General features: G+C 27.3%; 1 protein-coding gene across 1 annotated transcript in view; it reads left to right on the forward strand.

Moving 5' to 3' along the window:
• Positions 1-12864, forward strand: part of LOC111618786 (protein unc-79 homolog) — a 125065-nt gene that overhangs the window by 100934 nt on the left and 11267 nt on the right. The window contains exons 34-52 of the mRNA XM_023360355.1: positions 3246-3426; positions 3495-3633; positions 3708-5858; positions 5929-6037; positions 6101-6352; positions 6422-6460; positions 6533-6645; positions 6744-6829; positions 7032-7274; positions 7354-7464; positions 7536-7640; positions 7711-7788; positions 9202-9291; positions 9363-9538; positions 9628-9817; positions 9890-9940; positions 10010-10150; positions 10258-10272; positions 10368-10445. Coding sequence (XP_023216123.1) covers positions 3246-3426; positions 3495-3633; positions 3708-5858; positions 5929-6037; positions 6101-6352; positions 6422-6460; positions 6533-6645; positions 6744-6829; positions 7032-7274; positions 7354-7464; positions 7536-7640; positions 7711-7788; positions 9202-9291; positions 9363-9538; positions 9628-9817; positions 9890-9940; positions 10010-10150; positions 10258-10272; positions 10368-10445 — 4348 coding nt within the window. The remainder of the gene's footprint in view (positions 1-3245; positions 3427-3494; positions 3634-3707; positions 5859-5928; positions 6038-6100; positions 6353-6421; positions 6461-6532; positions 6646-6743; positions 6830-7031; positions 7275-7353; positions 7465-7535; positions 7641-7710; positions 7789-9201; positions 9292-9362; positions 9539-9627; positions 9818-9889; positions 9941-10009; positions 10151-10257; positions 10273-10367; positions 10446-12864) is intronic.

Below are 12864 nucleotides of genomic sequence, written 5' to 3' on the forward strand. Positions count from 1 at the left end.
TCTTTTTCCTATTTTCTTAATTAAAATTATTACTTATTTAATTGAACTGAAAAAGCTCTAGCTGTTTTTATAATATGGGATTTCCTACAGTTATGATTACAAAATTTAATACAGAAGTTTAGTGAAATTTAGTGTATTAAACTTTTAATTAATTGGTTTTATAGTGGTTTATCTAAGTGATTATATATATAAGAATTCCATAGAGAATAATAGAAAATACATTTTACTATTAGAAATTGAATAGAAATCTTAATCTGTAAATCTTCCTCAATTGTTCATATCATGATGCAAAAGAGTTTAATACAATTTTATTGTATAAAAGGTTTTTATTATATTGCTATTTCACCATATTATTATTAACTTCTGATTTTTATTTCAGTCTCTGACATCTTTTTATCAATAATTTTACTTATGAAAAAACTGTAAATATATTGCTTAAAATGCACATTACTATGTAGTCACTCTTCGGCTGCATCATAAATGTGAACTGTTAGTTACATTGCACATTCTGAGATCCTAAAATTACATTGTAAAGTTTACAATTATAGAATTTTTAGAATTACAGATTTCATGTCAAAACTTAAACCTGTATACATCATTTTAATTAATTTAGTTTTGCTTCTTATTACAGCCTTAGCGTAAATTTATAAAAATGTCAAAATTTAAACAAAACACAATATAAGATAATGTATGTTGTTTACTCAGTATTGAAAAATTTACAATTATCTTTGTCTAATGCTATCAGAAAATGAATTATCTGAACTAAATAATGCAATGAATGCACTTGCATTCTTTTTACAGCAGTTGCATGTGGTGATGTTTGATGATAGGGAAGCTGTGTGCTACAGCTTCCCTATCATCAAATGTCTTCCAACAATTCTATCCATGGCCAGTACAGCCATGGATAGAATCGTTGGAAGCATTATATGATATTTTGGTATGTAGCATCGACGAGCTAAGCTGTGTGAGGTTAGTGCTCTGTAAAGCACATGCACGAATGCGTATAATCTGGCTGCTTTACATCATTTAAATATTTTTGGCATGGAAGCTATCCCGTATTCGACAATACAGCACTTNTAACAAGATATTTAAAAAAAATATGTTTCAATAAGTAATAATTGTATTTTTGTAATTCTCTAAAGCTAACCCTCTGTAACAAGAATTTTCTTATTACAATAAAGTATTTGTATTATTATATATTAAAAAATTATGAGTCAATAATGAACTAGTTGCTAATTTTTATTTACAACTAGTTATTAAATTGTAAGTAAGTAAAGTTTATTTTATTTATTAAGTAGAAAAAATCTGATATTATGCTAAATTTACATAAAATGTCTGTCAAATAATACAGTATTTGGAATAATGCAATTATATAAAGTTATATTCATAATGTTGTGATCATAAAATAAGGGAAATTTAAAGTAAAATTTATATTAAAAGCTTACTAGAAATAATAGATTGAAAAATAAAAATTCCTCTTTATAATTGAAAGTTTATTTGTTTTAAAATGTTTTAAGATTATGTACTATTATTATTTGCAGCAATCAACATGCAACAATCTTGTATTTGTTGTCCTTTTAAAGACATTTAAACATCTTTTGTAATAGAAAATTTGGCAAAATTTTAAGAAAAATTGAATATTATCAGTCATCTCTCCTAAGTACAATCATTATTGGATAAATTTATATTTAATATCAATCACTTAGTCAAATGAATGAAAAATTATCAAACGTTACTTTAATTTTTATATTTTAAACGTTTGACTTTATTTAAATATTTAAATTATAAGCAGTTATATAAAAGTGTATCATTTATTTTTTTTGTTTAATCTTTGAATAAATGTAAACAAGTGAATAGCCATTATATTCTTCTCTAACCATTTACAAACAACCAAATCTTAAAAACCTTCAATATGCAGTCGTTTTATTAAATCTTAGCATTAGAAGATTTAATAAAAAGACTGCATATTAAAGGTTTTTAAGGTTTGGTAGCCATTATATCATCGTAGATTATTTATCTAGACATACAATAAATAAACAGAAAAATTATTATTATTTTTTATATTTAGAAACTAAAGTTACTTTCCAATTATCCAATTACTTATTTCTTAAATAATTATAAATTTATTTTAAAATTAATTTTTTGATTTTTAAGTTTGTTAAGTAACAATGAATAATTTACATCTTTTTGAATAAATGGTCTTTTTTTTTTCTAAACCTACAAAAATTTATTATTAATACTAATAATAAAAACAAAAATGAGTTTTCATTTTTATGGATGAAGTTTTATTTCTATCAAAACTGAATTATAATAAAATAATTAAAAGTAATGAGGAATTGCAGAAGACATCCAATTTTAAGATATTGCGTATTAATCAAATACAAATTGTTTTATTAACATTAAAGATGGAAACTAAAATTGTTGTAAAGTGGATTTAAATTTCTAACTTTTTGAAAATTACTCATTTTGATTTAGCAGTTGCTCATTCACTTCTTATTGTTTAAATTCCAAATTAACCTCATTAAATCATAGTGTTAAGTGTTTCTAAGATTTAATGGCAGAGATCATTTATCATCATTTAATGTTATCAAAATCTTTTAGTATAGATAAGTTTGTTTGTTTCAACTATAGAATATTGAGTTACTTTCTTTAAGATCAACAGTTTGAAATCTCTCATCTGATAGAAATAAAGTTTTAATATTTAACAATATAAATATCATAATTGATAGAATAATTGATTTTCTTAGGGACACAAAACTAATTTATTAATGAAGAAAACTAATGAAATAAATTGATTTAGATCTATAAAAGAATAAATATTAATTTGGCTCTCTCAAAAGTTCTGAAACAGAATGGTTCCATTAGTACTATTTCCATTAAAACAGTCTGTCGTGACCTCTCATTATACAAAGATTCAACTGACAAAACTTGATGGTTATATATGTGTGGGTGTTTATATGGTGGTTAAATATTATAAATACTAGTATTAGAAAAAATTACCTATAATTAGAGATAGAATATATTGATGTTATGCATAAGAATTAATGTATATTTGGATTATAAAAATATCTCAATATTATAAAGTTAGAAAAGTTAAAAAGAAAAACATTTAATTTGTTCTTTTAAGTAAAAAATAAAATAAAAACAATAAGATATAAATTTTATATGTAGTAGTAGTAATAATTGTTGATCATAGAGCTTTGAATAAAAATGTTGTATTAATTTAATTTATTTCTTTTATAGGTTTTAGATTTTAATTTTAAAATGGGAACAGTTCTTCTACAGATATGTCTGCCAGTATTAATATATTGTCCTTCTCCACAAAGATATTCTCATGAGCCACAACCTCCAAATTATTCTCTGTGGCTTCTTCATTCATATATTCGTCAGTCATGGTTATTAGCTGTTATGGTTATTATGTATAAGGTATGTTGTTTAAAATTGTATTACTAATAATTTTATATTTTTTTATTTCATAATTTTTTTTATTACAGTATAATTATACTTTACCCCCTCAATCAAAACAAATTGAAATATTAATACATATTATTCTGAATACTTTGAATTCTCATCAGCATCAGTGTAAAAATATTATTGAACCGATTTTTAGTCCAGTTCATTCCAGATCACGAGGTAACACATTCATAAATAAAAATCTCATGCGTAATTTAAATACATTAATGTTAATTTTTCTAAAAATATTCTAGATCTTAGCACTACATTTGATTTAGAGAATATCCAAGAAAGAGGTTCGCCTCCTTTCGAATCCTCTTTAACAGCCGATGAAAGCAAAGTTTCAGTAGTTGGCTCTCAAGCTTATTATTTTAAATTAGGAGGATCCGATGTTGAAGAAAATGAATTTGATAAAGATAATCAAAAGTTCACTAATGATAAATCTGATCGTCAACAATGGAAGATATTGAAACCCTTAGATACAAGTTGTTCTAGTGATGGCGAAGATATGGAACCAGAATTAGAAGCAATACCAGAGAGTCCAAAGTCTGAAACTTCGGATACAAAGAAAGTTATGGAATGCTGTGAATTTAAAGTCATTCCAAGTGAACAACTAACAGAACAAGCTACTGTTAAATTGGTATCTGAAAAAACATCCGTTTCAGAAAAAGTAACTATTTTAGATCCACTTGTTGAATTATCTGCTGAAACACAAGTAATTGTAGACAAAGGGGAAGAAAAGAAGGAAGCCACTAAAGCAAATCTTTTGGATCTCTCCCAAAGTAAACTACTGTATGTTAATAAAGGTCTTTTTGAAGAAAATCATAAAAGTATTAATGAACCACAAATTATTGAAAAATCATTGCATGAGCATATGGAAAAAGATTCAGTTGATAAAAAAGAAAATATCAATCAAAAATTAGATGCTGAGGATGAAAAATCTAATAGTAAAATTCTAGATATTGGTTCAAAGAATGATCATCAACCAGTTGTAAAAGTTGATATTTCATCTGATTCTGTGCATGAAAATAGATATGAAATTTTAAAAAGTCAACAAATTTCTGATATTTCGTCTCATCACAATGACAATATAATGGAAACTTCTGCAGCTGTTAAAGAGAAAGAGGATAAAGATATCATTTCACTACACTCCAAACCAAAATGTATTTTAACTGATGAAAACAAAGATTTAGTACAGGAATTAAGTGAAAAATTAACTGACAAAAAAGTACAAACCAAAGATCTCACAAGTAAACAAGAAAATAAATCTAATTTGAGTGATGAAAATTTCAATAGAAGAGAGCAATGTTTTTCAAGTAAAGAAAAGATCTCAACAACAACTCCAAATGACTCAAATGTTAATTCCAGAGCTCTTACAAGAAAACTTTCTCGAGAATCATATAAAGAATCCATTTCTCAAGCTAATCAAATGTTAAATGAAGATGTAAAGAAAAATATTCAACCAACAACAACAACAGCCAAACCTTGGAAAATAAATTTCCATTCACCAATTGCTCTTCAGTCATTTATGCCTAGGCCTACCTTAGAACGTTTGTTACCTATTGGTTTTACAAAGGAATCTAATGTTCAGAACATTAATGAACTGGATGAACCTAAACATTCTGATGAATCTATTAGTTTAGAAACTTCTGCTGCAGAGGAAACTCAAATATCTCCTGATTCAAGTTTGAGTACCTTACCTGAGTTGATATCATTACAACCACCAAAACCTCAAAATTTGGATGTGCCAATTCCTGAAAGACTTCTTCCAGTAGGTACAGTCAAGAAAGAAAATGAAATGGATGATCAGTCAGAACCAACTGAAGCAGTAGATGTATCTAAATCTGTTGATACTGAAGATAAATCTGGAAATATTGATGACAAAACAATTGATAAAAAGGAAGCTGAAAATACTGTTGGGATTAGTATTGATACTGTAGATTCATCTGTTGAGAATAATATTTTATTAAAGAAAAAATTATCAATAACTTTAGTTAAATCAGATGATGATAAACAAATAAACTCTGTATCTATATTGCTAGATGATAAAGCACAAGTTATAAATGATGAAATAGAAACTCAAGTCCAAAGAGATGCTAATGCAGATTTAAAAATGGGTAGCAACTTGAAAGAGACACAAACAAATCAATTAGATATGAAAATTGAGAATACAAAATATGACATTTTGCATCATTTGAATAAAATGGAATCTATAGAAAATGAAACTGTTGAGAAACATGACCATAATACTCATATTTTGGGTTTAACAAAAGAATCTAAAGAAATATCTGATGATGATAAGTTTAAATTTGGTGAAATACATGTACCATTTCCATGTTTTAGCAAACAAGATAGCATTGAAGGTAAAACAAATGAAGGATCCACTCTTATAGCTGAAGATAGGAGTAAGCAATTTAATTTATTGTAAAAAGTCATATAAATAAAATTTTAAGAAACTTTTCTCTATTAAAATAGTTTCTGACGATACCAAAGGAAGATTACATTATCGTCAACGAAAGCAAAGGAAAACTGGACATAGCAATGTAGAAACGCAGAGAGGTGATATTCATCCAGGGATTTCTAGGTAAATAAATATAATAATAATAATTTTTTATTACTTTTGTAACATTAATGATAAATTATTAAGACGGAGAAAAACTGACTGTGCAAATGTTGGAACTATGGGATATTCATCCAAACGTTCAAGTACAAGTCAACCTTCTAGTGGACGTTATCCTGAGGAGAAGATTCTTGACAGATGTAACGATTGTGGAGGACTATTAGAAGAATACAGTGATGAAGAACTCGGGCTATGCATCATCATTCTATCTACATTTGTACATCGAGAACCAGCATTAGCTGCACCGCTACTCCCAGAGATGCTAAAAGCCGTTGTGAGGTAGTTTAATTATAATTTTAAAAAATGCTGTTTAATAAAATTAAAAAATTAACAACAAATATTCTTCAGAATTGCGTCTGGTTCATTGTACACATGGCAGACTGAAAGGTTAGTCATAAGGTACTTATATCGTTATAAAAAAACTTTTCGATTTTTGTTAAATTTATTTTTTCTTAACAGCAACACACACCTACCTGGAAGTGCAGTCAGTGTAGCTAGACAATTTCTACGTTGTACTCTGCACCAATTAGCACCAAATGATATATTTGTACAAATATTCCAGTCACAATTTGGTAAATTTATTTGATTATATTTTAATTTGTAGAATGTTCTAAAACAATCATTTAAAACTTTATTGAATCAAATTAATAGTTTAAGAATTTTATTTCAGATGTTGAATTCTTCAAAACAATTGCAGCTGCTCTAGCAGATTTTGCTGAACTAAATCAAGTTTCTCCATTATTATTTTTATTTGAGGTAAAGTTGTAAATTATAGCAAAGTCTCAATATAATGCAAAATAGAATATTCAAATAATTCTATATTTCAATAGAAAAAACATGACAAAATTACAAAAAGAAAAATTGAACATAGACATGTGATTTGCATTATATTGGACTTGTATTCATTTGAATGGAATTTTCAAAATTTATTAAGAACATAAAAATTTTTTAATTGCAGAGTTTAAATGAAAGAAAACATCTCTCATATGACACGGTCTCTTTTATCTTGATTAATATAGACATATATTTGAATTGTCTACCTGTTGAGAGCAACATCTTACCTTGGAGTGTTTTTTTGCCACAGTATGAGATCTTTCTACGAAAATTATTGCTCATATTACCAATTGGATCCTGTGATTTAACTCCTGCGATATGTATTACCAAATCTATATTGAAAATGCCAATTATAAATAGTTGCAAAGTAAATAAGCAAAGTTTCATTTAAGATAAACTTAACAATCAATTATATTTGAAATAGTAATATAAATCACATTTTATAGTCTATCCTAGATCCGTTATCAAAGATTCTTTGCCATGCTATTCAGTATTCTTCACTACATTATACTGACTTGCTGGATATAGTTCAACTCTGTAATCGCAACCTTGCAAGAGTAAAAGTTTATTTGATATAAACATATTAACATAGATATTATTAAGTTTTAATCTAATATAAACATTTCAGGAACGTGATAAGCAGACTTTGGCACGCACAATAGTTTTCGAACTAGTACAAACATTGAAGTTCAAATCTACTATTCCTGATGAAAACCTTTTAATTCTTCTTCAGGTAAATAAAATAATTCATGTTAATAATATAAATTTAGAACAGTTATAATTTTATTTATTTACTACTGCAGCTTATTTTACAAGATGCAGGAGGAGTACTTGTTCCAAATGTTATTGTTGATAACATTTCTTCAGATATGCAAAACATAGTAAGTTAAAAAACATTTATTTCTTCAAATTTATAAATTTTATAATTAAAATTCAGTATTGATATTCAAAAAATCAAAATAGTATTTATCAGCCCAACTTTATTAATGAAGAAAATTAACAATTTCTTCATATAAAAAAACTGTATTTTAATTTTAAAATTTTAATTACTTATTTATCTTTTAGTTTCAATACTTACGTTTTAGTTTCAAAGTAACTTATAAATACATAAATAAAAAGCCATCAGTTTAACAAATTCTAAACTTGTATATATTGTCAACCTTAGCTAATTGGACACTCCAGATAAATGGCCATGTTTTCCCAGTTACATTAATAATAAATAGATGCTAATGTAATTTACTCCTTGTTAATTCATTATGAGATCCAACCATAACTCCAGTTAATTAGTCAAAGTTAAAGTTAATAAACAGAAAATTTTGACCTTATCTCAACTTTATGAAAAATATACTTTTTAAAAAAGCAGATAGCTGAAGGATAAGGATTTCATTGTTTTTTTATTTAACTCTTTCTTCCCTCAAGTACTGTAAATCCATTTAATTCTGTTCATCATGGTTTCAGCCAAACTCACAATCAGGATGAGACTGGACATATCAAGATTAACTCATCCATAAACTTTCTGATATGGATTCAAACTTAGGTCTCCAGAGTGGCAAACCAGTCATCTGCCTTTACTACTTGTCATGTAGCCACTGGATTCCAGCATTTTGTAGAAACAATGATAATGTTTTATAGAAACAGAGATAATGAGAATTCATTATCTCTGTTGTTCATTGTTCAGTGCATCTCAAATGACTTTGCAACATCTATGTCTTTCAAATGAATGTAAATAAAATTGTTCCATTGGGGATATCAGTAATGAAGTCTAAAGCTTTGTCCACACCTTCTGAAAAAGGGATGCAGAAAAGCTCTTATTAATGGCATTGAATAGACACAGATATTGTGTCTATTCAATGCCAGACACAGATATATTGTATTTAAAAATAGTTTTTTTTTTTTTTTTTTTTTTTTTTTTCCTCCTAAGTATGCTTTTTTGTACAACTCTTACTTTCCTGTATACTTTTAAATTACAATTTTAAAAATTTGGCTACTTTGATGTTTTTTTATAGTTGTTTTGGCTATTTTTTTGCTAAGAATATCCAGCTGCAAACACATTAATGTTTTCTGAGTAAGTTTGGCAATGTAGCATATGATGTTCAGCTTGGATGTTGTGGAAATGAAAACTTGTATCTTAGTCTTTCACTATCACTATGACAAATCAAACTGAGGACAACTTTTCAGACAAAATTAAATAATAATCTATCAGTAATAATACATGTAATTACCTAAATTGACCATTATATGTTATTTGTAACTAAACAAAGAATTTTGAAAGAGGTAAATTTAATATATTGCAGCATAGTACTGGACTAAGTGAATGCATGCGTCAGCATTTGAATGATGCTTTGGAGTTTGTTGCAGATGTTCATGCTCTTACAAAGCTCAAGGTTAGTACAATTATTCATATATATAATATTTTTTAATTTCAATTTTTAAATATTTTGTCTTTACAAATCAGAGCAATTTTCATGGAACTTCCAATCATTTAAATGAAGAAACTCTAGGAGGTCAGTTAAAATCTGGAGTGGCTCAGTATCTTGCTATCGAAATAAGTAAGGGCAATGGACGAGACAATCGTGCAATCGGAAAATATTTACCATGGCTTTACCACCCTCCATCACTTGTCCAGCAAGGGTAAAGTTTAAAAATTAAAACAAATTATGATATAAATAGTTATTATTTAGTTATTCATCTTAATGAGTCAATAACTTCTATAAATTTAGTCCTAAAGAATTCATAGATTGCGTTGCACACATTCGTCTTCTATCATGGTTACTACTTGGAGCTCTTATGCACAGTGCACTGCTACAAAATGTAGCAAGTTTTCTCTGTCAACCCGTACCAATGGAAGCCAATGGACATATTGCCGAGCATATTCAAGTTATACTTGCAGGATTTGCTGAACAATCCAAGGTAATTTTATGTTTCTGTTAGACAAATTGTTATTATATTATATTGTTAACTTAAAATTGTTATATTATTTAGGCATCAGTGCTTCACATGTCTTCTCTCTTCCATGCATTTATTTTGTGCCAAGTAAGTCTAAATGCTTTCAAGTAAAATGCATTAGACATATAGTATAATTTAAAATAATTTAAATTTCAGTTATGGACAATGTATTGTGAACATATGATATTTCTCAATCCTCCTGGAAGTGAACAAAATCAGATGTATTCATTAAGTTTGACAGATTTTTGGGCCAAAGTCACTCCTGGAATTCTTCAACTGATATGCCATTCAAAAGTGGTAAGTTAGAATTTATTGTAGAATCCTATAAAAACGATTAATTAAAACCAGTTGTACTGTACATTTACTACACAAAGTATTGATATTTTTAAATGCTACCTATTTAGGAAGGAAATTTTCAGGTTTGGTTTGCAATGCATGATTGAAGAATACTTTAAAAATAATAAATAAAATATCCATACTTATGAATAATTTTTTATATTTTTTATAATTACAGTTGGCAGAAATGGTTAGTTTGCATTTTCTTAGTTTAATGGAAGCATTAATGGAATGCAACTCAACAGTATTAGCTCGAGTATGTATGCTTCTAATTATAATTATCAATGTTATGATGTACAAAATATCTTTATTATTACGTACAAAAAGATATAAATTTTTATTTCTTTGATTAATTTCATATACCTGTTATATGAGTGATTGAAACTTTATAAAAAGGAAAAACAAATTTTTAAAAAGTACTTTGATTTCAAATGCATTATATGAAAATTAAATTTAAAAATTAGAATAATAAAAATAATAAAATTTGAATGACATCAGATAGAATATATTGATGTTATGCATAAGAATTAATGTATATTTGGATTATAAAAATATCTCAATATTATAAAGTTAGAAAAGTTAAAAAGAAAAACATTTAATTTGTTCTTTTAAGTAAAAAATAAAATAAAAACAATAAGATATTNAATTTAGATTTATATACAATTGAACTGAGTTATAATGAGTTCAGAGCTATAACAAACAAAATGCCATAACAATTTTAATTTACATGTATTTCCACACATTTTCTCACGATTATAACAAGAATACTTCATGGATATACCAAGCAAATCTTTGGTAGCTATGCAAACACAAAAACATTCTTAATTGTTCAAGTAGTAAGAAATGTGATACCAACTTCTTGGAAGAGGTGAAACTGAAAGGATTACTTAGTTTAAAACTAAAAGACCCTTTTAGTTTTATCACCACTGGATAATTAGTTTTACAACCTGCATTGATTACAGGCCTATTTATCACTTTTGTTTTGGAGACTGTCTCCCTCTTTCTTGACTGAATTCCAGTCCTACTCTGCCTATTTACCTAATCATCACTATGATTGCAAAATTATTGTATACTCTAGTTAGAAATGATATAACATAATTAAAGGTATTTTGTTTTTTTGGAATTAACTTATTTAGAATTAAAAATTAAAAGATAGATTTCACTAATTATCAGTGATGTAGCTGCAAATTTTGCCATTCTTGGGATGCCTCCAAAAATATTTTGATATCTTGCCAGTCATGGCAAGATATCAAAATATTGCAATTTGTTTAAATGTTATAATTGTGAGAAAATGTGTGGAAATACATGTAAATTAAAATTGTTATGGCATTTTGTTTGTTATAGATAAATACTGAAGAATATTTTAAAATATCATGTTAAACAGAAACTCTGTTGTGTAAAACAAATTCTTTTCATATAGAATGATTTTGGCCTAATAAAGTCAAAAAAAAATATATTTGAGTACCAAATATTGCTATTCCAAGGAAGGAAATTCCAAGTTGACAAGTTTCTGGAACCAGTGTTCTGGTGTAGTCCATCTAGATATGCCACACAGTCTGCACAGTGTCCCAAAAATTCTCAGATTAGTTTCAAATCTAATGAGGATCAGGCAGAAGTTGCTTTATGATTTATAAGGCTCTAGGCAAAATTTAATTTTGAAGCCCATTAAGAGAGTGTAGTAGATTTATTTAGGTTTCCATATTTAAAAAATTTTTATATTATTGTAACAGATAGTAAAACAAAGAATAAAGCAATAAAAATGTGTACAATAGTTTTATAATGAATTAGAAAATTAGATAGGTGTACAGAAATTTTCCTACANAAGTCCATTAAGAGAGTGTAGTAGATTTATTTAGGTTTCCATATTTAAAAAATTTTTATATTATTGTAACAGATAGTAAAACAAAGAATAAAGCAATAAAAATGTGTACAATAGTTTTATAATGAATTAGAAAATTAGATAGGTGTACAGAAATTTTCCTACAAAACTGTTCTCCTGCTTTTAGCAATGTTGCATTAATCAATTACAGGAAAAAACTCCAGTTCTGCAGCAATATCTCTTTCAATACACAAAATTGAAAGTGAAAGAAAGAAAGTCTCTCTACACATTGTTGATCAAGATAGATTTTGATCAATTTTAACTTTGAAAATGATCTTTCTTCAGATGAATGGATACTGGTATAATTATATTTTCAATAATTACCAATTTGATGATTTAAATATTAAATTATACTACCAAATTTGTGAGGCCCTAGGCATTGCTTTTTTCCCTTTATGTAGGGCCATCTCTGGTGTAAGGACCCAAGGAAGCACCAGGAAGTCAATTTGGAATGTCCCTTGAACCAGTTACCTGTGTATTATTTAACCCATACTTGCCATTCTTAATCCTCTGCCCACCAAGATACTAAAACAAATTTTCTACTGTTGTACTCATACATGCCATCCAATCTCTGTTCGACTCCATGTCCAGGCAGATAAGTGTTGTTATTGCTGCCAAAGGTGACTATTCTGGGTATTGATTTCTCAAGATCTATACCTCCAAATTTCAATAGTGGGACGAACAAATTTAATTATTTGTTCTTCCCACTATAATGTATGTGTCTAATAAATATCATTCTGTTTTTTGCATTCCCTCCTGGTGTGGCAATTTTAATGGCCAGTAGTGTATTTCCAAA

Source organism: Centruroides sculpturatus, unplaced genomic scaffold (assembly GCF_000671375.1).
Source record: "Centruroides sculpturatus isolate CEXI.00-Female unplaced genomic scaffold, Cexi_2.0 scaffold13, whole genome shotgun sequence".
NCBI lineage: Eukaryota > Metazoa > Arthropoda > Arachnida > Scorpiones > Buthidae > Centruroides > Centruroides sculpturatus.